Raw genomic sequence first — 25,146 nt, 5'->3', positions numbered from 1 at the left:
TCTTTAAAAAAAAAAAAGTTTAAAAAAAAAAAAAAGAAATCTTAAGAGCTTTTTCTTCAAGGTCTATGCTCTTTGCTTCATACCATGCCAACTCTCAATAAATTACAGCTTCTACCCTCCTTCTACATACCTAGTTCTAATTTAGATGGCTCATACCAAGTTTCCATTAATGAAACAAAATTCTTTAAGTTCTTTTTTCAACTGTCTCCCATAAATTCCTCATTACCATACACTTGTAATATACTTACTTTAAGTTTTCCTCTATTAAACGCACATACAGAAACTTGATAAGAAGAATGCCCCATGTCTATAAAAACTACGTTTCTTGGTTTCTCTTCTAGGGCAGGAAGATCTTGCTTATAGATTCCATAGGCAAGAGCAACTACATAAGAAAAAAAATTAAAGTCAGTGTAACATTATCATTAAAATAGTACATTTAAAATTCACTTTAAGTAAAAAAAAAAAAATTATACAGTGAATAGGACTGCATCATATGCTATGTTTTACAACGAATCAAATTCTTCATATGCTTTGCATAATTTATTCATGAGGAACAGTTACTTCAAAGAATTAAATGCTGACATTCACTTAGACCTCCTTAACGTTTCCTATTTCTAATTCCAATGACTGACAATTTTTCCCAACCACTTCCCCCCCTTTTCCAAACATATTTTCCAGGATTCCTTTCTTCTACACTTGCGCCATCTCACCATTCCCATATATCTCTCCCTGAGATGTTGCCTTACACTTTACAGCCCATTAAAGGGCTGGAGAAAAGGCCAATCTTTAAACCAACACACTGTGAACACACAGTAACTGTGTTACTTTCCAAATGAGGATGTGATTACGTACCAAAGTATGTAGATAAAGAAAAAGTACTGTCAGATGAATTCTTTATGTGTGACACAGTATCCAAAAACACTATGGCATATAGTTGTAAGGGTTGCAACCAAAATAAAGAACAAGAAACCCCAGGGTTTTAAAATGGCAAAACCTTCAAGATTCACCAAGTCACAGATGCTAACAGTTCCTGTTACCTGCAGTTGTTTCATTCATTAATCGCAGGCAATTGAGGCCAGCAATTTGTGTTGCATCCATCACTGATCGTCTTTCTGCATCAGTATAAAAACAAGGAACCTACAAAAAGTTTGACAGTTTCCTATATTAGGGAGTCCTTATTTAAAATATACCTGCCAAAGCACAGTAAAATCTAGAAATGCCCTCAAATACCTAGAGCAATTTATTCTGTATATGATCAAGGAAGTATTTCAAACCAGTAAGGAAAAGTTAGAATATTCATTAAGTAGTGTTGAAACAAATGGATAACCATACAGAAAAAAATGAGGTACCATCCCTACTGTGCACCTCATACCAAAATATACTTCGAATCAAAGCTTTAACAGTTAAAAAAAAGATGAGTACCAGAAGGAAAGGGGGTCTTTACCATCAGAGTAGGAAGACATTCTGTCAATACAACACAAAATACAGAAGAAAACAAGGGGGAGAAAAGATTAATATATCTGAACAGCAATGTAACAGGACAGATTAAGGTAATTACACTTGTGAACATAGCATAATGTATAAACTTGTCAAATCACTCAGGTGTACACTTGAAACTAATGTAACATTGTATGTCAACTATAAACAAAACAATTTTTAGAAAGGTTAATATATTTGACTCATAAAAATTCTAATGACCAAATGGGGAAAATATTTGTGACTCATAACATGATAGCGCTAATCTCTCTAAATATATGAAGAACTACAAATCAAAATGTACACCCAGAAAATCAAACTACTCAAAAGAACAGGAACGTTTTACAGAAAAGAAATACAGAAGGGCTCTTAAATTTAAAAATGTTCTCAACTTCACCTAAAGAATAAAACATTAAAATCACAAACACTTTGATAGCATTATTCACCTATTAGAGGATCAGCTAACACCCCCATAAGCTGTGCTGGTGAGACTGCTGTCCAACAAGTCTTCTTATACACCGCAGGTAGAAGTGTGAGTGCGAATTCTTTAAAGGGCAATTAAACAACTGCGGTTAAAATTACAAATACATGCGATGCCTGGGAGGCTCAGTCGGTTAAGTGTCTGCTTTCAGCTCAGGTCAGGTCATGATCCCAGGGTCCTGGGATGGAGTCCCGCATAGGGCTACTTACTCAGTGGGGAGCCTGCTTCTCCCTCTGCCTGCCACTCCCCCTGTTTGTGCTCTCTCTCAATCTGACAAATAAATAAAATCTTTGAAAAAAAAAATTCAAATACACATATCTTTTGTCCTACCAATTGTACTTCTAGAAATTCAACCTATAAATCCTACAAACTTATCACATAAGAGCAAAATCTTATCTGTTCAAGTTTATTCACAGCAAAATTTTTTTTAATTCTTTACAATTTAAAAAAAAAAAACTGGAGGAGCAACCTGGGTGGCTTAGTCAGTTTAAGCGTCTTGACTTTTTTTTTTTTTTAAGATTTTATTTATTTATTTATTTGACAGAGAGACAGCCAGCGAGAGAGGGAACACAAGCAGGGGGAGTGGGAGAGGAAGAAGCAGGCTCCCAGCGGAGCAGGGAGCCCGATGCAGGGCTCGATCCAAGGACCCTGGGATTACACCCTGAGCCGAAGGCAGTAAGTGTCTTGACTCTTGACTTCGGCTCAGGTCATGATCTCAGGGTCCTCGGATGGAGCCCAATGTTGGGCTCTGTACTCAGCAGGGATTCGACCAGAGATTCTCTCTCCCCCTCTCCCTCAGCCCCTCCCCCTGCTCGCATGCCTGCAGCGATTTTAACAAATCTTTAAAAAAATAAAATACATATGTAAATTTTTAAAAAAGGAAGCAACCACAAGTCCAAAAAAACAGACTAGTTAAAGAAATTTCAGTACATGGATAAACTGGAATACTCTGCACCTGCTGAAAAGAACAAAGTCCTTCTTTACCACTAAGGAAGATATAGAAGATAAAAGGTCTAAAATTTATCAAAAGAAAAATGAAAGTAAAAAAGGATATATATACATATGTACTTGGGTATACAAAAATCTCTGGAAAGATGTGTAACCAAGTAATAAAACTCCTAACATCTGGGAAGAAAAAACTTCCTTCTAGGTAAACAGAGGGTGTTGAAGCTTCCCATACACACATTTGATTTCTGAACATGGGGGCTATTATTACCTTTCCCAAAAAATACAGTTTATGTTTTAACAATAACCAATTCATAAATAAAGCAAAACATACCCAGGCATAGGGGCTGGAGCCGGCTATCCTTACAAAGGCCTGATGAAAAGGTTAGCTCCTTCCCAGCATAGAGGAAACTTAAATGATAAACAGGTCGCTAAATTGAAAGAAAAATTACCCTAAAAGATAAAAGTGGCTCTTGTCTAAACTGTTTGTACAACATAATTTATGCTACATGGCTACTTTCCTTCTGGAAGTCTAGAATTTGGTATGGGTTAGGCAGAAGGTGCCTATATGACGGACCTCCAATTAAAAACCCTGGACTCCTAGGCTCAGGCAGAACTTGCCTGGTATTCAGTATGTCGCGTGTTATCACAACTTGCTGCGAGAAGAATTAAGCGCATCCAGTATGACTCCCCTAGAAGGGGATTCTTGGAAGCTTGTACCTGGTTTCCTCCAGAAACTGCCCTTATACCTTTCCCTTTGTTGACTCTGCTTTGTATCCTTTCATTGTAAGAAATCTTAGCCATAGGTATGGCTATACAGTGAGTTCTACAATTCTCCTAGCAAGTCACTGAAATTCAGTATAGTCATGAGGACCCCTAACACATAACTTAATCTCAAAAGCTGGAAAAGCCACTCAGGCATTCTGCCATTGTACATAAATTTCACTTCTATACTGAGCATAACTGAGAATCAAAGTTAGGGCACTAGGTGGGGGAAATGGGAACCAATCTGAAAATACAATAGTTAGGGAATGACAGAAATGCATCTAAGAAACAGTGCCTGCACTGAATACAAGCTCTTAAGAAAAGGAGCACTTTTATTCTTTGAATCCCCAGAATATAGCATACAACCATAATCTAATTCTTCCTGACCAATGTCAGTTCTACTTTTCTAGATAGCCAAGAACCAAGGAATCTATCAGACAACAGACTGCAGGATAACAGTCACCTAACAGCCCTTGCTTTGCCGATGAATACACTAATACGAAGACAAAAGAGAACACAGAACTAAAATATTAATATAACAACCGCAGAATGAGGAGACTCAGCTGCAAAGTCAATACAACCACCCAAATTTCAACAGTTCCTAAGGATTCCATTGTCCTACAAGCATAAAGCTATAAAGAGCCAGGCTTCCATCTTAACAGGGATATGGAAAAGACAAGATTAGTCCACTGCTGCCCTGCCTTTAGTTCTAAGTACAGGGAAAGCAAAAAGAAGAAAATAACATTTCTAATTGCGAGTATTCAACTAATTCAACAAAAAAGTGGCTATCACGTGCCAGGTACTATGTAAGGTGCTAAAAGGAATCCAGGGGGAAGTGGGCTTTGAGGTAAACCTTCAAATGGGAAAAACAGAGAAAGGCTGAGTAAAAACTAGGGGGCAGAAAAGAATACTCAAGAAAATGAAGACAAGTTTGATAAATTCTTAAAATAATCTCTATAACTGAAGGCAAAAAGCAATTTTATTTCTAACTGACAACATTCTTTTCTCTGCTTCATCACTTAAGTCCCCAGTAAAACACAGGGATCAAACTCACCGAAACAACACAGTCCACAACAGGCTTCTTAAGAACACTTTCTGCTGTCTCCTTCAGTTTGGACAAAAGCATGGCAGTCACTTGCTCCATAGTAAAATTTCGCTCTTCCTCCATATATTTCACCTGCAATAAAATAACAAAAGGATCTAGACTTATTCCAGTTTTTCATGACCTAAAAGCCTAAAATGAGCAACGTCTAACACATCATCGATGGAACTTTATCTCAAAAAGGAACTGAAGAACACTAGTCTGGGAAGCAAAAACAACTTGAAGGTCACTTTTAGCTTTTTAACATGTTTATCAAACATGAATACCTGAAGATAAGGACCATTATGTAAACAGTATACTGTGACCACCAACAAAAGCTGAGATCGCCTGTGCAGAAGCAAACTGGCAGAGCTCACCAGGGCCCACACTGTACCTCCGTGAAGTGGTCTGGTGGTGGACACTCTGCGACCTGGAATACTATGTGCGTTTTACTTTGTTTAGTGTGTTGACTTATGATCATTCCCGAAATCAGGATCCAATCTAGCCTGAGGTCATAGTTTTTGTTAGTTTGTTTACTGCTATAGGCCCAAGACTTAGGACAAACCTGACACAATAAATACTTGAATTAAACGATAAATGAATAAAGCTTCAAGATACCGTACGCTGCATAAAAGTGGGCAACTTGCATAAGGGCTACAAACTTGAAATGCTGAAAGAATGGCTAGGACAAACCCCATTCCACATGCCCAGTCCCCAAATACAATCCACACCTGAAAACTTAACTGTCTTCTTTCAGCTGTTGCTCCAAGTGAACCTGAACACCACCGTCTCCTAAACTCTTCACTCCCCAGCCTAATCCTAATTTATTCTGGTTCACAATCTAGTAGTCCCTTACTTTACTGCACGACAAAGATGGGAAGGCACCCCTCCTGTGAGCCTCTTCTTCCCCGCTATCTGCTTAATTCTTAGTCTATTCCTCCACTCTTGTACTTGGATCCACTGCTTCCGGGATCTTCCCTGAGTCTCTTCCTCCTCTGGCTCTTGCAGTGCTTTAGACTGAATCTTCCAATACCTAATCCTGCTTCTTTCCTGACTATAAGTATCCTCCATCTACTCACCTCCTTTTTTTCCCTTTTTGCCTCCCCTGTACTCCAGATTTATCCATTACCAGCCATTCAAACTGTTCGGAGATTATTGCCACAGATATCCTAAGTAAACCCAGTCAGTGATCATTCTTCCATTATCAGAATTCTTTACTTCTGAATTCAGCTGAGTTCTCCATAACACAACTCATTATCTTTTTCTCACAATTCCCATCATCTCTTGGGTTTTGAGCCTGATCCCACAATCCTGACTTCTCCAACTGTGCTCTCTCAAACACCAAATCTCTCCTTGCTAAACTCAGCTGCCTCTTTTGTAGGATCAGTTCACTGCATGCTTCACAAACTCTCCTAGATGTCCTCAAGATACCAAAGACTAAATTCCCTTTTCCCCAAAAGAACACCACCTCTTTCCAATATAAGTCCTACCGTCAAGAGTATGACCATACCTCTGGCTAGTGACTTTAAAGTGTTAAGTTCTTTGGCTGGTATTCCAGAAGACATTCACTAAAATCACACCAGGAAGACTGCTCCATCAGTAAACAACATAAGCAACAATGGCAATGTTAAGTTCAAACCACCACTACCCACCTGTCCAACCCATTTTAACAGTGCTATCTATTGCTCCCAATCAAAATCCAGATCATTCAAAAAAGGCCAAATGGTCTTTCCTACCAAAACCTTCTCCTAAACACGTGTAAACATTTTCACTACAACTTGAACTCAGAATGGTACAGATATAAATTGACCTGATATAATAAAACACTGTATTTTAATCGTGAGGCATCACTTTGAGACCTTACCTTTATACCTGTTAATCCAGTGGGCAGTTGCACAATATCATATGCAAGGTTACATTTTTCTGCTTCCACAAATGGATCAGAGAATGCTCGGCCATGGAATCTTTTAAATCCTTGGACTGCGTTCTTTGCATTGGAAATTACCTAAAGACAAAGAACATCAGAATCAGAGTGAAAAGACTAAGAGCAATTAAATTAGGAAAAAAAAAATTCAACAGCCTCAGATTAAACTAGCATCATTTTAACTCCACAAGGTTTCCTTCTGGGTTTCATTTTCTTCAGCACTACACCTTTCTGTATGATGCCTGATCGCATGAGAAGTGAGGACTAACGGACTCGGATAGACCAAAGTGGCAAGGATGGCACTACAGCCCAGCTTGTCCTACTTCTCTATGAAGATGGGTCACTGTACATGTACGGAGGTATTCTTCTGTTCTTAAACTTCTAATTAACATTTACATAAAATGCGCTTTAAGTTTTAAAAATTAAATTTTTACCATAATTTGTGATTCAAACCTTCCAGGAGTCAATTTGGCAATATCAATTCAGAAATTCTAATGAAAGAAACTTTACAGGAAAAAAAGAGGACAGTAAGTACATAATGATAACTGTAAAAAGACAGTGACCAAATATTTACAAAAGCAGAAGACTGGAAACAGCCTGGATGGTCAATTAACAGGAGAATAGGTAAACAAATGATATATCCATACAGTGGGTAACATTATTTCAGAAGGTTGGAAGACAAGTATCTATATGGTATGATCTCACTTTTGGAGTGGGGGAAGCATTTAAATTCGTAGAAAGAGCACAAAGGTTATACGTTAAGATACTAACAGTGATGTTTGGATAAAGGTAGCACGTGTAACTTCCAAATTTCTTTTACTTTTGTATTTATAAGAACTGCAGAGCTCCTCTACATCAGCTATGTTAGAAGGCACACAGAAGTCTTTTATAAAACTCCAAAATCAGGCCCTTCTTCAGTAGGCTGCCAAGCAGAAACTCAGTATCACAATAACTATGTTATCCTAGAACTAGGCAGCTGGTTTAGTTCAGTAACTGTTCTCAATAATGAGAGCAAGTTTAAAAACAAGAATTCACTGGAATTTTAGAAGGAAAGACATTTCAAACTAACTCTGTACTTGCTATCTACTGCTTCGTAACGAATCTTTTGACTTTTTGAAAATAAGATTATAAAACACCTAATGTAATTAAAAAATCAACGGGTTAAGCACTGTTTTCTTAGGCTTTTTAAGCTGTTGTTTTTTTCTCCCCCAGTAATCTCTACACCCAAGATGGGGCTCAAACTCATAACCCCAAGATAAGAGTCACATGCTCTTCCAACTGAGCCAGCCAGGCACCCCTGGACTTTTATATCGTAGGCCCTGTCCAGTCCAGGAAAAAAAAAACATTTATTCATTCTACATGGTGCTCCAGGCTGAACCATAAGAAGGTCAAATATGCAACTCCTTAATTTTACAGCAACCTGAGACACTCAAAGCAACAGAACTCTTGGGGTTCTGCTGCTCTGGTTACTTAGAAACCAACAAATAATGTTAGGTTCCTGTTTTACAAAATAAACACATAAAAGTCAAGTGTGCTTCTACAAGCATGCTTTCTTTCCTTGAGAACCTTGATTAACAAGATAAAATCTACAAACAACAGTGACTCTAAGCATGCTTAAGATAAAAACCCAAAGAGACAGACTTCAATGAACATATAAAATACAGAGGAATAAGCAAGCCTTGCTTAAACAAGATCTGGACAAAATACATCTCAGGAGTTTGCACTAAATAAATTATACTGTTCATGGTATTTTATCTTTTTTTTTTTTTTTAAGTAGGGTCCACGTCCAGCATGGAGCCCAAAGCGGGGTTTGAACTCAGACTCTGAGATCAAGACCTGAGCCAGATCAAGAGTCAGAAGCTTAACCAACTAAGCCACCCAGGAACCCGTGTTCATGCTTTTTAAAAAGCTATTTGCTTCTCACTCAAGTACATGAGACTAGTGATCAGGCCTCTTTCTCAGCTGTTCACCCAGGGACTGCCGTATTAGGCATATAATGGGCACTGAAATATTTGCTGAAGAGAAGGATGGACAAAGCAGAGAAATAAGTTATTTTAGGGGAAAAAAACAAAACTCTACCTGGCTTTTAGCTGCTGCTCCAATTGAACGATTCTTAGGACCAAAAGAAATGCAAGCCCTAGAAAAAAAAAAAACATTTCAGCATCAAACCTTACTGAAACATTACATCCAACAGGATTACATCGCCATAGCAAGCAACTTTTCTGACTCTGAGCTAAAAAGCCACATATTGTAAAAGCACACAGGAAGTCTGTGATTTTGAACTCTCCACTGAGTAAAACTGTCCTTGAAAATGACTGGCCTCTTAGAATAATGGGAGTCCTGTCATTTAGATGTTAAAGCACAAGTCTGATGTGTTAACCATCTGTCTAGAATACTACAGGGCGGCAACCTAGCCAGTCTCCGCTATTCTCTTATTCTACAAGTCTGGTGCTCAAAATCCCAATACAAAATAATGTACCCTCTTAATACCTCAATTAAATGCTCTTGCTTTTTCAAACAGCTTATAACTTGACCTAGAGAATAGTCTATAAACCATGAGAACTCTTGTCCTACTATATATTAGTAAAAATTTTTCCAGAACCAGCTTCCAAGAACTCACAATTTCTTTTTTTTAATTTTTCTTAGTAATCGCTACACCCAACCTGGGGCTCAAACTCACAATCCCAAGATCAAGAAGAGCCACATGCTCCTCCAACTGAGCCAGCAAGGCACCGAAAGTACTCAAAATTTCCGACAACGACCTTCATTCCCACTTATGAACACATTCTTCTAAATCACCAATTCATATACTGCCTGCTGTATTTTGTAGTTTGATATATCTGCAGCTTATTTTAGAAAGCAAAACTGAAACCTGCTTACAGGTATAACTACTTTAAAACACCATGTTTAAGCTTAAAAAGTCAGTTATATTGGAACTGATACTGTTGCTAGATGGCCCCTACGCTTCCCCATAGGTTTTTCATTCTAATTAATCCCTCTGGAACCCTGCCCCATTTTCCCTCTACTCCCACTTATTCGTCACCTCCCCTTCCAGTGGCTGCTTTCTTTCAAGCTAAAGATCAAATTCACCCCAAAGCACCCAAAAAATCCTAAAAGACAAAACTAAATCCTAAACAGAGATTATTTTCTCCTCAATCCAGTAAAACCTACTCTTCTTCCTACTTTCATAACAATGACTACACAAATCGCTATGTGTATTATCTCATTAAATCTTCAGAAGCACCCCCCATCTTATCACTCTTTTATAGGGAAAGAAACTGAGTCCAAAAAGATTTTAGTAAGTAAATTTATCCAGCATCTCACAATCTGAAAGCAATGGAGTCAGGACTCTAGACCATTTCTCCACACTTTACACTCTAGCTTTGGCTCTCTCTATCTGCCCTAGACCCCTAATTCTTCCAATCTGGAGTAAATAAATTCTGAAGCCATAATGCCTTGGTCCAAATCTGACATTAGATGATCTACTGAGAATTATTTTATTTAAATAAACTTACTAGCCCTGTGCAATCTGCCAGAATGCTGGGCCTCTCTGTGCCTCAGTGGCCCTTTCCACCCAATAGGGTAAGAACTCCTGTGAGCCAATCTCCCAAAGCAGTTGCCAAGTAGCTCTACACTGTATAAATATGGCATAGCCTGGGATATCATTAGATTTGCTCTGAACCCTAAACTCTGCAGGCCCAGAATGTGCTGGAGGTAGCCTCCAAGAAACACAGGTGGTCAAGCTTATTAGCCTTTCTGCATATATATACACCCATAATTACTAATTTTTTTTAAATATCCCCAGTACCAAATAAATGTCCCTCCTATCAAAGCTCATACTGCCATTTCAGAAACTGCCAAACACAATCTCATCCACTCCATTCACCCTCTCCGCTCCAAAAAGGCCTTCCAGCCTAAGCGTAATGATTGGTAAACTGACATCTTTTCTAAAAGCCACCAGATCCCACCAACATGTCAATCCCAACATAATTATAAGGCAACGTTATTTATCTTCCATTGTTTCCTGCAGCCCCTTCTTCAAACCTTCATCTCATCAAAACAACTGCTGGCTCTAACAATAAAAAACACTAATGTTCCCAAGTTTATTATATATCCTTTTGGAAGGTTAATTTTCTATTCTACCTGGAAACTCTGAAGCGGTCTTACTTGTAATTACCTTTCAAATAAAACCAATAACCGACAAATAAAGCCCAGATGCCTTACTGTGGAACTTAAGGCCTCATATCATCCATCCCAACCCCAACCACACTTTCCACCTTCATGTCAGGCACAGCGAACCAACCCGTTAGTCTTCCCATCTTCCTGCTTTGCTCAGACAACTTTTGCCATCTGAAACGCTCTGGTCCTTCTATATCTCACTCATTCTCCAACAGTATTACCCACTTTGTGAGGCCTTCCCAATGGCCTTCAAGTAAAACTCAAATCATTTTTATCTCTTAAAACTTTAGAACTGGATACAGAATACCTCCATCTCAATGAATGTTCTATTGTACAGAGTGGCTCTAGGTATTCTCCCTTGAAGTCTGTAACATTTTTACTTACTTTTAGTTACTTTCAAAATCTGCATCTGTCTTAACAGTAAGAATTGCTCTGTACAACTTGAAAAGCTAAATAAAAGTTGTCTCAGTTTAAATTACAGCTGACCCTTGAACAACACTGATTTGAACTGTGGGGGTCCACTTATAACATGTATTTTTTATGATATGGTACTGTAAATGTACTTTCTATTATTTTAATAGCATTTTTTCTCTAGCTTACTTTATTATAAGAATATAGTACATAGGGGCGCCTGGGTGGCATAGTGGTTGAGCATCTGCCTTCAGCTCAGGGCGTGATCCCAGCGTTGTGGGATCGAGCCCCAAGCCCCACATCAGGCTCTTCTGCTATGAGCCTGCTTCTTCCTCTCCCACTCCCCCTGCTTGTGTTCCCTCTCTCGCTGGCTGTCTCTATCTATGTCAAATAAATAAATAAAAATCTTTAAAAAAAAAAAAAAAAAAGAATATAGTACATAACACGTATAACATACAAAATGTGTTATCCAACGGTTTCTGTTATCTGTAAGGCTGCCAGTCAACAGTACGCTATTAAGCTTTTGGTTAGTCAAGTTACACACAGATTTTCGACTACACAGGGGATTGTCACCCATAACCCCCAAATTATTCAAGAGTCAACTGCATTCATCCTTTTTTGGCTCATATACACACACACTACAAACAGTTACCACTTCTTACAAAATAATCAAGTGTCACTACTGGAGTGTCCATCTTCACCACACGATACCGCAGGCGAACAAGGCCTCAGCTCAAACAAGACTAACTCCTGCAAAGTATGGGGAAGGTCCACACTTTCCTTAACCTATTATAAGAAAACATCACTACAAAGCAACGCTCACATTCTTTTAAAAAAAATTCTGTAACAGTAAGCCTATTACACTGAAGAAAGAAATCCATTGTTTTTTCACTTTGCCATCAACTTTACCGATTTGAATACATGTGCAGTAAAAGGAGCTCAGACTGTAGAATCAGTATGGGTCTGTCCAAATCCTTTCTCTGCCTTTCTAGCTGTGTGAATTCTCTGCTGCTTAATCTCTCTGAAATTCTATCTGCTCAACTCTAAAATAGGGAAAAATAGGGCACTGGCCTTAGCAGCTGAGGAGAGTGGCAGAAGGCCATGGTGGCGGGAAGATGGCTCCTTCTCCTACCAAATGCAAAGATCACCCTGATGAGAAGTCCAAGGATCATGCTAAAGAGAAAGGGATCCCCAAGGAGTGGAGCAAGGATGGTGACAGGGATAAAACTCAGAAGAAGTACAGTCCTTGCAAGTGTGGCAGCAGCACCAGGTCACAGTGCAACTCTCCTTCCAGCACCAGCACAGGCTTGAGCAATGGCTCAAGCTCCTCTTCTGTGTCCAATTTCTGAGGAAGTTCAGCATGTCCTACAGCTCCAATTCCAGCAGCTCCTCTAACTCAACCAGTACCTCTGGGTGTTGGCATGACAACAGGCAGCGTTCCCGCTCCAAACCCGAACCACCCAAAAGAGATGAAAAGGAAAGGAAAAACTGGAGTCCTTCCCCCGGCCAAAGTGTACACCAGGAGGCTCACCAGGAATGTGAGCAAGGACCACATCACGGAGATACTCTCCACCTCTGAGAAAATTAACAGATTGACATGCTTGTAAAAAGCTGTCACCCATCTTTCTAAAGGCTATGCATACATGGAGTCAGAATACCCAGATGAAGCCAAGAAGGTGGTAAAGGACATGGATGAAGGACAAATCGATGGCCAGGAGATCACTACCACCACTGTGCTGGCCTACGTTGCCCCCCCGCCATGGGAATTCAGCCCTCCCAGGAGAATGCTGCCACCACCCCCCACGTGGCACTAGTCACCCCTGCAGATGAGATGATTGAGTTCCCTGAGGGGCAGTCCCCTGTGCGCCAGGCAATGTCGCTCCCCTGGCTGCTGCTGCCACGGCAGCCACTCCAGCTCCAATCCCTCCCAATAAAGAGAGCCACGGAAGCTCTGTCCCCAGTAACTTCTATCTCCTCCACCTCAGTTTGGTCACTTTTCCAGCCAAAGGAAGATTGGTAAGAAACAAATTCCTCACTCAGGAAAGGCCCTGAAGAGAGTAACTGAGACGTACTCTCTGAAAGCAAAGTTCCAGCTGCAGGCATGTTACTGGTTTGGGGTTGCGCCTGTAAAGATGTTCTCCAGTTTACTGGCTAGAAAGCTCCCACATTTTCCGTTTCTGAGAGAGTTAAATTTAGTGGCAAAGCCAGCAGGGACAAACAGGGTAGCAGTGTGGCCCCAGCCTGCGGGTAGGACTTTCATTTCCACAAATGACCAGGGGCTAGTCTGGTGGCCTGATCATGGCCTTGCTTGTTGGTCTGCAGAATGTCTCAGGAAAAGGAAAAAAGTGTCTCAGGAAAATACAGCTGCTGTTCCTGACAGCCTGGCCCGGCTCCTCTGCCCCCGTCCTCTTCCAACCTCTAGGATCAAACAGGCCGTGTTACTGAAAATGGTTCTATTTTTACATGTACTCATGCACACACCCCCACATCCCAGGTCTCCCTTTCTCTCTGAAATTGGTGAGCAAGTTGAGAGCCAGCTTTGCAGGGTCATCACCGACCCCTCTGTTGCCGCTGTTATTCACGGGGTCTTGCAGGTTACCTTGGAAACATGAACACTGCTTTTTTGGCTTTTATTGTAGAGTCGGTACTATAATTTTTTTTGTTTTGGGTCTTATAAACTTCTAGCATTTTAGGCACTGCTGTGTTTAGACTCTGTTATGCAGACTGAAAGGGCTGTGTTGAATAAATGGGGGATTTGAACACAGACTGGGAAAAAATAAAAATAAATAAAATGGGGGAAATTACAGCACCTACCTCATATGCCTGTTATAAAAATTAAAGGTGTTGATCAACTTTTTTTTTTTTTTTAAGAGCAGGGTAGGAGCAGAGAAAGAGGGAGAGAGAATCTTAGGCAGGCTCCACGCCCAACACAGAGCCCAGTGCAGTAATAATCACTTTGTACATCTTGAAAAGCTAAATAAAAGTTTGTCTCAGTGCAAATTATAGCTCACAGCCCTAAGATCGTGACCTGAGGTGAAATCAAGAGTAGGACACTTAACCGACTGAGCCACCCAGATGCCCCTGTGTTGATCCCCTTTTAAAGGGTTTATATCAGAGACTAGCACATCATAAATAATAAAATACTAGCCATTATTATTGCTCCACTGAAGACCTGGTTTGAGTTTCATACAAAAGTATACCAACTAGTTTGCTATGAAAGTTCTGCTTCACCTTCTCAAACTATCCATTAAAATCTAGTCAGCCATCTTCAAAATCATCTACCCATGAGGAATAAAAATTCCTACTTCCATTCACAAAGAAAAACTGAATGAGGGTCAATAAGTCAAACAGCACAAATTGAAGGGTTTTTAAAAATAAAAGCTTACACAAAGAAACCTAATATTTAAATGTGAAGAAAGGCCAAAAGATGAAGTCAAAAATTAGAGCCTGTTTTAGACACCTAGAGTCCAGTACTTTCTAGTTAGTATAAGCTCTTCGCAGAAAATTAGAAAACAAAAAGTACGACAAAGAAAAAAAACATTATCGGTAATTCCACAACCACCACGCCCACCATGGATGGCCACCATCAGCATTTAAGTAAATACTCCTATGCAATCCTAATAAATATAATAAATCCTTAAAAATAATAGTAAGCTAAATACCCTCAATTTAGTTTGTCTCTCAACATACAATCTGAAAAATTTTTAGTGGCTGAATTATTCCATTAGGATTTTTACATGGAACAAGGACAGAACCAAATATTTAAAAAAAAAACTTTACTACTCCCCACTCTCCAGCAACTTCCAAAATTCACACATAGCCCGCATCCAATCTTTATCTATGGCAGGAAGCCTCTCTTTCAACCAAGCAGGTCAAGCTCCCCACACCTTTCATATGCCAGGCAGTGTGCTTAGCAACCTACACTTGATTTTCCCAAATACTCAGAGAAAAGAACTATTATTGTCCAATTTTATAAATGAAGATCTAATTCAAGTCAAATTAATGCATCCAGAAACATAACTGGTAAATATAAGCATCCAAGATTCAAAATCAGGGCTACCAGACTCCAGATCCCATATATACCTATTTTTGTACTGCCTAGCAAACCAATTACATTTATTCCTACTTCTATACCTTCACTTAGACCATACCAAACTTTTCATCCACATATTTTAATCCTCTGTGCTCAAGTACCACCCCTGCCTTTCCTCATCACTCCACCCCCCAGGGATATAACCTCTCCTCTGCACTGACACTTTAAGTCTGTACTTAATAACCCATCCAAGACTGTTCTTATTCTATTTACCACTGCTTTCTATCATTCATAGTTCCACCTAGAATGGTTACATCTCTAGACAACAGCAATCTTTTTTTTTTTTTTTAAAGATTTTATTTATTTATTTGACAGAGATAGAGACAGCCAGCAAGAGAGGGAACACAAGCAGGGGGAGTGGGAGAGGAAGAAGCAGGCTCATAGCGGAGGAGCCTGATGTGGGGCTCGATCCCATAACGCCGGGATTACGCCCTGAGCCGAAGGCAGACGCTCAACCGCTGTGCCACCCAGGCGCCCCAACAGCAATCTTTACCTTAACACTTCCTGTCTATGCCACACAATTCCAAGTCAATGCTGCTAAAAACGGACACTTGCTACTTGACATTACTTTTCCTCCACTCCCAAATACAGGTTGGTATTACAGGAAGTTAATTCAAACTAAGTTCAAGACTTCCCTGTTCTAATTGGTAAGCCCTAGAAATAATCATCCTTTTAGGCCAGAGAGTAACACTACTCTCCCTTTCATGGGTAAGAGATACTACTGACCAAATATTTATGCAAATTCTAATGGGATGTTATGCACAGCTGCAATCAACACAGATCCTTAAAAGGCACAGTTTCATGTTTATAGAAATGTGTAGAACTGCCCTCGGGATATTTAGAACAGCTGCTGCTCTAATTCTCTTTCTTAACAGATATAAGAAAATGAGTTTATCAGAGAACCCACAATAACGCTGAGACTGTCAAATAAAAGATTTAAGCAAAACTGGCATAGAAAAGATTACATCAGTATCCTCTGCTTACTGCCTTAGCCCTGAACTATAAAGTACCCCAAAAACCGACATCAAACAGACCAAACACCTCACACTTAACGATATGGTTCCTAAAGCACAGCAAATTCTCCAAGTAATAAGATTTACATATTAAAAGCTATAAATTATGAACCCCTCAGGCAAACTAAAATAGTTTTCATTTTATTATCCCAACATATAGTCCATTAATGAGGAGGATTAATAAAAAAATACAAAAAGGTAGTAACAGCAATACTAGAAAATAATTGGGCAATATTTACTGTGTCCAGCTTTATCCTAAACACTTTATATAGTTTTAGCTCATTATAATCTTCACAATGCCCTGTGAATCACTTATCTTCCTGTTATAAATTAATCCCTTAAATCTGTGTAAAGTATCCTGGCAACAGTACTTGAAGCACATAGAGTTGACCCTTGAACAATACAGGTTTGAGATGTGTAAGTCCACTTATGCTTATGATTTTTCAATACAATATAGTATAAATGTATTTCCTCTTATGATTTTAGTAACATTTTTTCTCTAGCTTACTTTAAAACACAGTATAGAATGCAACATGTGTTAATCAACCGCTTACATTATCAGTAAGGCTTCTGGTCAACAGCAGGCTACTAGTGGTTCAGTTTTTTGGAGTCAAAGGTTTTTATACACAGGTTTTCAACTGCACAAAAGTGAGCGCCCCTAACCCCCACATTGATATACAGGGTCAACTGTATGTTCTTTGCCCTAGCAAATTCACAACTGGAACTTTATCCAACAGAAATAAAAATATTAACAAGTAAACTCAAGTATAAAAGACTACTGTTCGATTATTTATAATTACAAAAGTTAGAAATAACCTGTGTGAAAAAAAATGTTACAGCCATAATAAAGAACTTTACATTTAAGAAGGTAGATTCATATTTACTGACTCTGAAATAAGTCTAAAATATATGCGAAAGAAAACTTATAAAATATAGTATGATCCTATTTGTTTAAACATACCTACCCCCCACCATGTATATTTGTAGAACTCTGGGGAAAAGGTACACAAGGATACACAGCAAACACCAAATAATGAGGACAAGAAACTTCAGCACTTTAGTTTTTACTGTTACAACAAACAGATATCTTGTTAAGTCAAGAAAAAAATGTTTTAATTTAGGACACCCAATTAAGAACTTAATGAAAAAGTTCCTGTCGATTAGTCTACCAATTTTGTGTAGAAGATTGTATTTTAGCTCCTAAATGATTCTAAGGGATTACTTTCATAACTTCTACAATTAGACATATGAAGGAAAATGGTGTAAGCAATTTGAACTTTAGTTAACAAATCAACTTTTCTTTGAATCCAAAAGACTCAAGCTCCTACTGCTGTACTTAGCTCTACAACATGCAAAAACATTTCTTCATAGGAATACTTTTCTAGCACAAGTTAGGTATCAGATATCTTCCAGTTAACCAGAAAGTACGTACTTTCAGCTTTCTCTCTCAAAGGCAGCTAGTAATAGACAATTTCATCTCTTCAAATTCCTAATATACTGTTTTATTAGGAACTAAGTCCATGAAAATAGTAATATAAACAATTCACAAAAAGAAATTATTTCCTAAGTAATTCATTTCTACCCTATATTCTTTTTGGAAAGTATGGCCCAATTCTTCAGTAATGTTTGGCACTCCATTAATATTTTCAGTCCAAAGCTTTAAGGTTGTACCCTTTCTACTGTAATAATCCCACTAAATATAAAAATAGGTTTCTCATCTTATTCCAAAGCCTATGATCAAATTCGTCAACATGGATGCTCCCAATTGAAACCTCCAAAGTTGATCTCAAAGCCGCCCACACTTCCCTCCCATGCTACTACACTAGTAGAGAACAACATCAACTCCCACATGGACTAAATATAAATACTGCCATAACCTAAGTAACACCCTGATTCTTCTCTTCCCCTTCTCAGATAAATCCATTCGCCATGAAAAAAGCCAATCATATTTTTAAAATTTAAACTGGATCAACTACCACAGCGCCTAAGTAAAAATCCTTAACATGATTTACAAGGTCCTGCCTAATTCCTCTCCAATCCATTTCACACCATTCTTGCAAGTGGCTCAGGAGTAGTTATGATCTTCTCAGTTAGCCAAGTGTGCCAAGCTCTTCTGAATGCCTCAGGTTTTCCTCACTTGCTGTTCCTTCTGCCTTAATCAGCTCTTCCTTAGACCCAACCACCACCTCCATGTAAATTTCTTTTTTTTTTTTAAAAGATTTTATTTATTTATTCGACAGAGATAGAGACAGCCAGCGAGAGAGGGAACACAAGCAGGGGGAGTGGGAGAGGAAGAAGCAGGCTCATAGCGGAAGAGCCTGATGTGGGGCTCGATCCCTTAACGCCAGGATCACGCCCTGAGCCGAAGGCAGACGCTTAACCGCTGTGACACCAGGCGCCCCTCCATGTAAATTTCTCCTCATCCTCCAGGTCTGAACTTAAATGGTACTTCTTTAAGAGCACCTCTCATCTCCATGGTACATCTAATTTAAATTAGTCCCCAGTCATCGTATTCTGTACTTTCCCATCTGGGCTTTACCAGTTAGTAATAACATGTTTGTTTAGCATCTGGCTTTTTTTCTACTACCCATGTCCATAATGGCAGGATCTTTTTTATTTGTTCAGAGTACACCTCCAGTGCTTACCACAATGGCTGGCATATTGGAGGCACTCAGTAGCAGCTAAAATAAAGAAAGCCTGTATTTGGTGAAAAGTAAGGGTGTCTTCTGGACAAGAGTCAACCAGATTCTCAAAAACTGAATCCAAATAGCGTTACAGCCACAATTTGAAATGAGGTACTTCCATAGTAGCTAACCCTCCAGAAACTAAATCTCATTTCCACTATGACACTAAAGCAAACCCACATCAATCTCTGTATACCAGAGACAAAAATCCACTATTCTGTAACTACTATAACAATCAAACTTTCCATTCCCATCTCCTACTTAGAGACTCTAAGAAAGAAATTTAAGCTAATCAAAATCATAGTTCAAAAATTACTTCGGGGCGCCTGGGTGGCACAGTGGTTAAGCCTGTCTTCGGCTCGGGGCGTGATCCCGGCGTTGTGGGATGGAGCCCCACATCAGGCTCCTCCGCTGTGAGCCTGCTTCTTCCTTTCCCACTCCCCTGCTTGTGTTCCCTCTCTCGCTGTCTCTATCTCTGTCAAATAAATAAATAAAAAATCTTTAAAAAAACAAAACAAAAAAAAAAAACAAACAAAAATTACTTCGATGTATGGTATCCCTAGAAGTTCCTGGAAAATATAAAATATGGGAAAAACATAAAAAGAAAATCACTTAAAGTATTTAAACACTACTGTCTTATCACAAGTACATATATCTGGTCACCCACCACCTAGTCACTGAGGCAAACTTAATTCCAATTTGAAAAGATTAAACTTTTTTTTTAATGGAATTCATGGTAAAACTGATGTAGCTGCTGTTTGTCAAAAAAAAAAAAAAAAACAAAACCTGGAACATAACAGAAAGAAAAGACAGGAATACTGTTAGTTCCAATATTGGGAATCCTCTTCCCTTTGGATGTAAATTATGTTCAAATCTAGACAGGAAAGGACCAAAAAGTTAAATGCCTGACTCAGTGCACCATCCTTTTCGATTTCTTGGGGAAGACTACCTTTACAAATGAAGAAAACTTGGATCTTGAGAGAAGGACAATATCATATGGAAAATTAATGCTTAAATACTCAAAAACAAACGTCAATGCTTAAAAAAAAAACAACTCAGTATGCATTACCTTCTCTGGAATTACAAATTAGAACATAAAACCCACTATTAAAAACTATAAATATAGGGGGGAGTGGTGTGTGACAGCTAATGAGTATGGGATTTCTTTTGGACTGAGAAAAATGTTTTTAAATTGATTGTGGGGCATAGTTGCAGTTCTGTACCACACTAAAAACAATCCAACTGTACCCTTTAAATGGGTTAACTGTACATTATGTGAATTAAATCTCAATAAAATTACAACCTAATTGAGAAAGGGACATCAAACCACGTTTTATGATCAGAGATGGATTTTCAAGGAGGCGCTTGGTCTAGGTCTAAAACAAGGCGCAGAAATTTTACAAGTGGAAGGGAAATGTTTTGAGTCTCTGGGCAGCAAAGATCACTGGAGGGAGCAATCCAGTTTGACTACCCAAGTGCGGGTAGGGTAACCAAAGTTAGGGGGGGAAATGGGCCTTGGAACAGAAGCCCTTATAGAGCCACGTAGCACATAATAAGAGAACCTAGAAAATAATAAGCTTCTTAAAAGATTTTGCCCCAAAAAAGGATAATGGATTGAAAAATACCTCTATAGTCAAAAAGCAGACTCTCTACCCAAGGAAAGACCTGAGTGAGTCATGATTTTTTAGAGCCGTGTCTATACTGGTCCCTTCACTTACTATAGGTTCTAGAAGTCAAAGTGAGCCCCTGAGTCATTCATTAACAATTGCGGCCAACACCCTGGTTGGAATGTATTAACTGTGAAAGTGGAACGCTGTTAGGTGTGGACGCGCAGAGAATGAAAGCAGACAATGACCCAACACAGTTCGACATACTGAAACGATGTGAAAAACCAACGTGAACGCAAAGGTATCAAGAAGACATTGACTTTATAAAGTATTTTTCTGGTAGCTGTGCCTTCCATGAGGAGCCCGAGCTTCTCGTGCTCCGGCTCCCTCTCTTCCGGGTGCTGCCCCGCCCCCACTCACGTGGGATTCTGGCCGCTCCATCTTCACACCGCCGGCAAACGCCAGAACCCGTTTAATTCAACTGTTATTAGGCGCCTACTGTGTGTAAAGCTCTAAACACTGTGGTAGGCTGAAGAAACGGCAGTACGCCCTGGGCCTGGACTCTGCCTTCAAAAGAACTGGTCCACTATACATCCCAGGCCTGCCTTCCCTCCAGCTCCTACCCATTACCTCCGCTGGGACGAGTAGCAGCTCAGAGCCTTCACTCAACCGGCAGGCCCCCGGGAAAAGGCCTCGCCGCTGGCGCAGACCCTTACGACGAGTCGCGGCTACAAGCACCCTGACACCCAGAGGGGGGTCCTTACCCACGGGGCCCTCGGTTCGAAACCAAGGTGACTCCCCGGCTCGCGTTCCCCAAGCTTTGAGGGTCGCAGACCAGAGTAAGCGCTACCTCCCCACCCCCTGTGCACGCGGCCGGACTGGCCCACACTCACGGCGTGCAGCGGTCGCTGTACTCATTAGCGATCGTCTCGATGCCGCCGGCGCGGGCCACAGCGACGTAGCAGCTCTGGAAGCCCAGGTCTATGCCCACCACCGACATGGCGCCGGCTACAGTTCGGGCTCGAGCCCAGGTCCAGCCGGCGAAACAGGACACGGACCCCGGTGGGGCTGGCGGGCGGAGTGCGGGCCGCGTGGGCCGGGGGGCCGGGGCTAGCGGGGGACGTGAAGGAGTCCTCGCGGGCGCCTAAGTCCCTGAGAAGGGAGCGGCAGCGGAGAGCGCTGCTCAGGCCGGCTCCGGCTCAGCGGCCGCAGAAGGGGCGCCGGTAGCGGGGGCGGAGAAGATCTCGAAAGATCTCGTCGCGACGAGAGTAAAGCAGTAGCGCGAGAACTGCGAAGGAAAGGAATGTTCTCGCGAGACCCCGGCTCGGACGCTTCTCCTTCTGAGGTTCCTCCCCCAATTACGACAAGCGTACGTCACGTCCAGGCAAGAGAACTTCGGGAGGAACTCAGCGGCTGAGAGGTGGTTGGGAAGTCAACTGAGCCTGCGCACAGAACCCGCTGCAGCGACTCCCCATGGGGGCAAAAAGCAGTGAGGCGCCTCCCCTTCCAAAAGAAAGTAGGAGGGCCGGCTTGAGGCAAAATACCGAAAAGGCGCCGTTAGCCTACTTCCGCAGTTTTTCTTTATCAAAGAAACTTCCGGTGATGGGACCTCTTGCGCCCCGCTTTGTGTTGCGCTCCCAAAATGGAAGTGCAAGCTAATCTTCAAAGTCCAGAGAGCCCTCCCTTCTGGTCCCTACGGGGTAGGTCCGCCGGTAGAGGACAAGGCCGCCCTTGGAATGTAGCCCTGAGGAGGGCCTCAGGTAGGGGCTCTGACGAAGTCCAAGACAGCGCCCTCTCGGGCGGAGGGCAGGAATCCTCTCAGTCCCACCGCCGTGGTTTTTTTCACTCAGCCTTGCCTCACCGTTCTCTAAGCCGCACGCGTCCTTAGAGCCCACGGAGGGGCCAACATGACTTAAACCTTGAAATCCCCAACACGTTCCAAGCACCTGTCCTGAGCTGAATGCAACTGGCCAGTAAGTGACAGGATTACTCGAGGCTAATGAATCTTAAACTTAAGGGCCCCTCACGTCCAGAGTGTTCCAGGAGCAAACTGGAAGCCAGCTTGTCATCGGAAAGCAACTCTATACAATAAGAATTTCTGATAAATTGATTGAAGAGGTCTCAGTGGGGGAATCTGGATCTCCCAAGTCTCCAGTAATTTGTTGTGGGTTTTTTTTTTTTGTCCTACATATTTTGTGGCTTGTTTTAAGGGTATAAGTGTAAAAGCCTCAAACCCCCCAAAACCTGAATTCCGCCCCCCCCCCGTCGCGAGGATAGCTTAAAAAGTTAAAGGAATCCCAGTACAAGGTGGCAAGTGTTATGCACGAAATGGGGAAGACTAGAAAGAATTTCCAGAAAAGCAAAAGTCTGCTTTCAGGTTGTGAGGGGAAAAAAAAAAAAAAACACACAATAGAAAGCTAGTCTGAGTTGCTGAGAACTAAAAGAATTTCTGTATTGCTGGAATGTAGACTGAGTTAAAGATCTCTATCTCAAGGCTGGAACAATTGGATCGTTAAATGAATGAGCCAAGAAGAAAGTGCATTTTCTCAAATCTGCATTTCCCCCCACACACATACACCTCAGTCTCCTGGAGCAATGCCCAAAGGCCAGATTGTTTGCCTTTACACTTGCAAATTATCACACAGATCTTACATTTTGGCTAAACCAAACCTACTTTATCTTCAAAACCAAGTACTGAGTGCTACCTAGGGTAGCAGATTGAGGGAGGGAGGTAATAGGAGTAGAGGCCGCAGGAAAAGGCCTTTTAACAAAGAAAACAGGGGTGAACAGATACTCTACGCCCCTGTTCATAGCATTATTGACAATAGCAAAAAGGTGAAAACAACCCAAATAATCACTGATGCATTAATGGATTTTTAACATCGTATATACATGTAATGCAGTATTATTCAGCCTTAAAAAGGAACAAAACTCTTAACACGTTACAACATGGATGAACTTTAAAAATATGCCAAGTGAAAGAAGTCAGACAGGAAATGACAAATTTTTAATTTATGTGAGGAAACTTTAGAGGACACTCTTAGCAACCAACTTGAACTGTGGAAACCTGAGTAAGATAGAAGGGCCTGCAGTGACCCCAACCCCCTGGCTGATACAAAAAGGCCCATTAGGTGACCCACCTCAAAATAGCCATAAGCCCTAGCTGACCAATGAATTACTTACAACCAGACACAGGTACCAAAAAAGGAAAATTCTGTGTGTTTCCATAATCTCTCACCTTGCCTCTTTAACTACAGCCCCCCAGCACTGCCTTGGGGCAGACAGTCTCCGTTTTGCTGTCCTGCCTACCACTTCATTGTGGTGTTTTCAATAAATTTCTATCTCCCTTGTTCTGCCTTGGGTGAATTCTTTCACCACCGGCCTCCAGCTGATAGGGTTGCCCCACATTTGGTGGGCCCCATCCAATTGGAAGAGGCACAGAAATCAGAATAGGCAAATTAGTAGTGGTTAGCAAGGGCTTGAGATAAGGGGAATGAAGAGTTACTGTTTAATGGGCACCAAGTTTCAGTTTAGGATGATGAAAAAGTTCTGGAGATGGGTAATACTGGTGATCACACAACAGTACAAATGTATTTAATGCCACTGATTTGTATACTTTAAGATGGTTAAAATAATAAATTTTATGTTATGTGTATTTTACCACAATGAAAAAGTAAAAAAAAAAAAAGATTAACCTTGACCTTCTTCTGTCTTATATTTGTCTCCTACCTAGGAGGATATCAATGACACCAAGAACAGTATTGGCCTTTGTGATGACAGAGAGTCCTGTGTCTTGTCTTCTCTGCATTATAAACACTGGGCAAACAGAGGCCAGGCTGCCATAGGCTGAAGTGACTTTACCTAAATTATCACTAGGTCTGTGGGCCCCTGGGTGTCTCAGTCGGTTAAGAGTCTGACTTTGGCTCAGGTCATGATCTAGGGGTTGTAGAATAGAACCCCATGTTGGGCTCCCCACTCAGCAGCAAGTCTGCCTGTCTCTCTCCCTCTCCCTCTGCCACTCCCCTCACTTGTGCTCTCTCTTTCTCTTGCTCAAATAGATAAATAAATAATCTTTAAAAATAAAATATCACTTGGTCTGGATTATGGACTCTGTCTCTGCCTTCCTTCTAGAATGTGGGAGACCTCCCCAGCCTTTAACTGAACTGGAAAAAAGTACAACCATATCTTTTTGTGTTCCACCATCATACCTCACTTAACTACCTTATTTGCCTTGGCTCTGTTTTCAGTTTAAAATACCATTGGCCCTATCAATCTTTTTAATGATTTGTCCTTCTCAAAATAAAACATAGCATCAGTCACAGAGAGTACTCATCCTGCTATAAATAGTTTCCTGGATCATCAAACTTATTCTGGGATATTTAAGTAAATGAAGTCAGAAAAAGTTATTTAAGAATTCTGAAGAATCTAAAGTGATAAGTTTCCAAGAATCACAATTGTAAAGCATTGAAGTTGCCAGAACATTTCAC

The 25,146-nt window shown here is 40.6% G+C and overlaps 1 protein-coding gene and 1 pseudogene across 1 annotated transcript in view; one reads left to right on the top strand and one right to left on the bottom strand.

The window, feature by feature from the left end:
* The window catches only part of HSPA4 (heat shock protein family A (Hsp70) member 4), a 46,595-nt gene extending 24,651 nt beyond the window's left edge, over positions 1-21,944 (bottom strand). Inside the window, exons 1-6 of the mRNA XM_002912908.4 lie at positions 21,553-21,944; positions 8,752-8,809; positions 6,613-6,753; positions 4,722-4,844; positions 1,038-1,137; positions 249-382 (exon numbers count right to left, since the gene is read on the bottom strand). Coding sequence (XP_002912954.1) covers positions 249-382; positions 1,038-1,137; positions 4,722-4,844; positions 6,613-6,753; positions 8,752-8,809; positions 21,553-21,659 — 663 coding nt within the window. The 5' untranslated portion in view covers positions 21,660-21,944. The remainder of the gene's footprint in view (positions 1-248; positions 383-1,037; positions 1,138-4,721; positions 4,845-6,612; positions 6,754-8,751; positions 8,810-21,552) is intronic.
* Positions 12,378-13,097, top strand: LOC109489546 (annotated as a pseudogene).
* Positions 21,945-25,146: the final 3,202 nt, after the last annotated feature.

Source organism: Ailuropoda melanoleuca, chromosome 3 (assembly GCF_002007445.2).
Source record: "Ailuropoda melanoleuca isolate Jingjing chromosome 3, ASM200744v2, whole genome shotgun sequence".
In the NCBI taxonomy this organism is placed as follows: Eukaryota; Metazoa; Chordata; class Mammalia; order Carnivora; family Ursidae; genus Ailuropoda; species Ailuropoda melanoleuca.
Note: the sequence above shows the minus strand (reverse complement) of the source record. Positions and strands in the feature narration are given on the sequence as shown.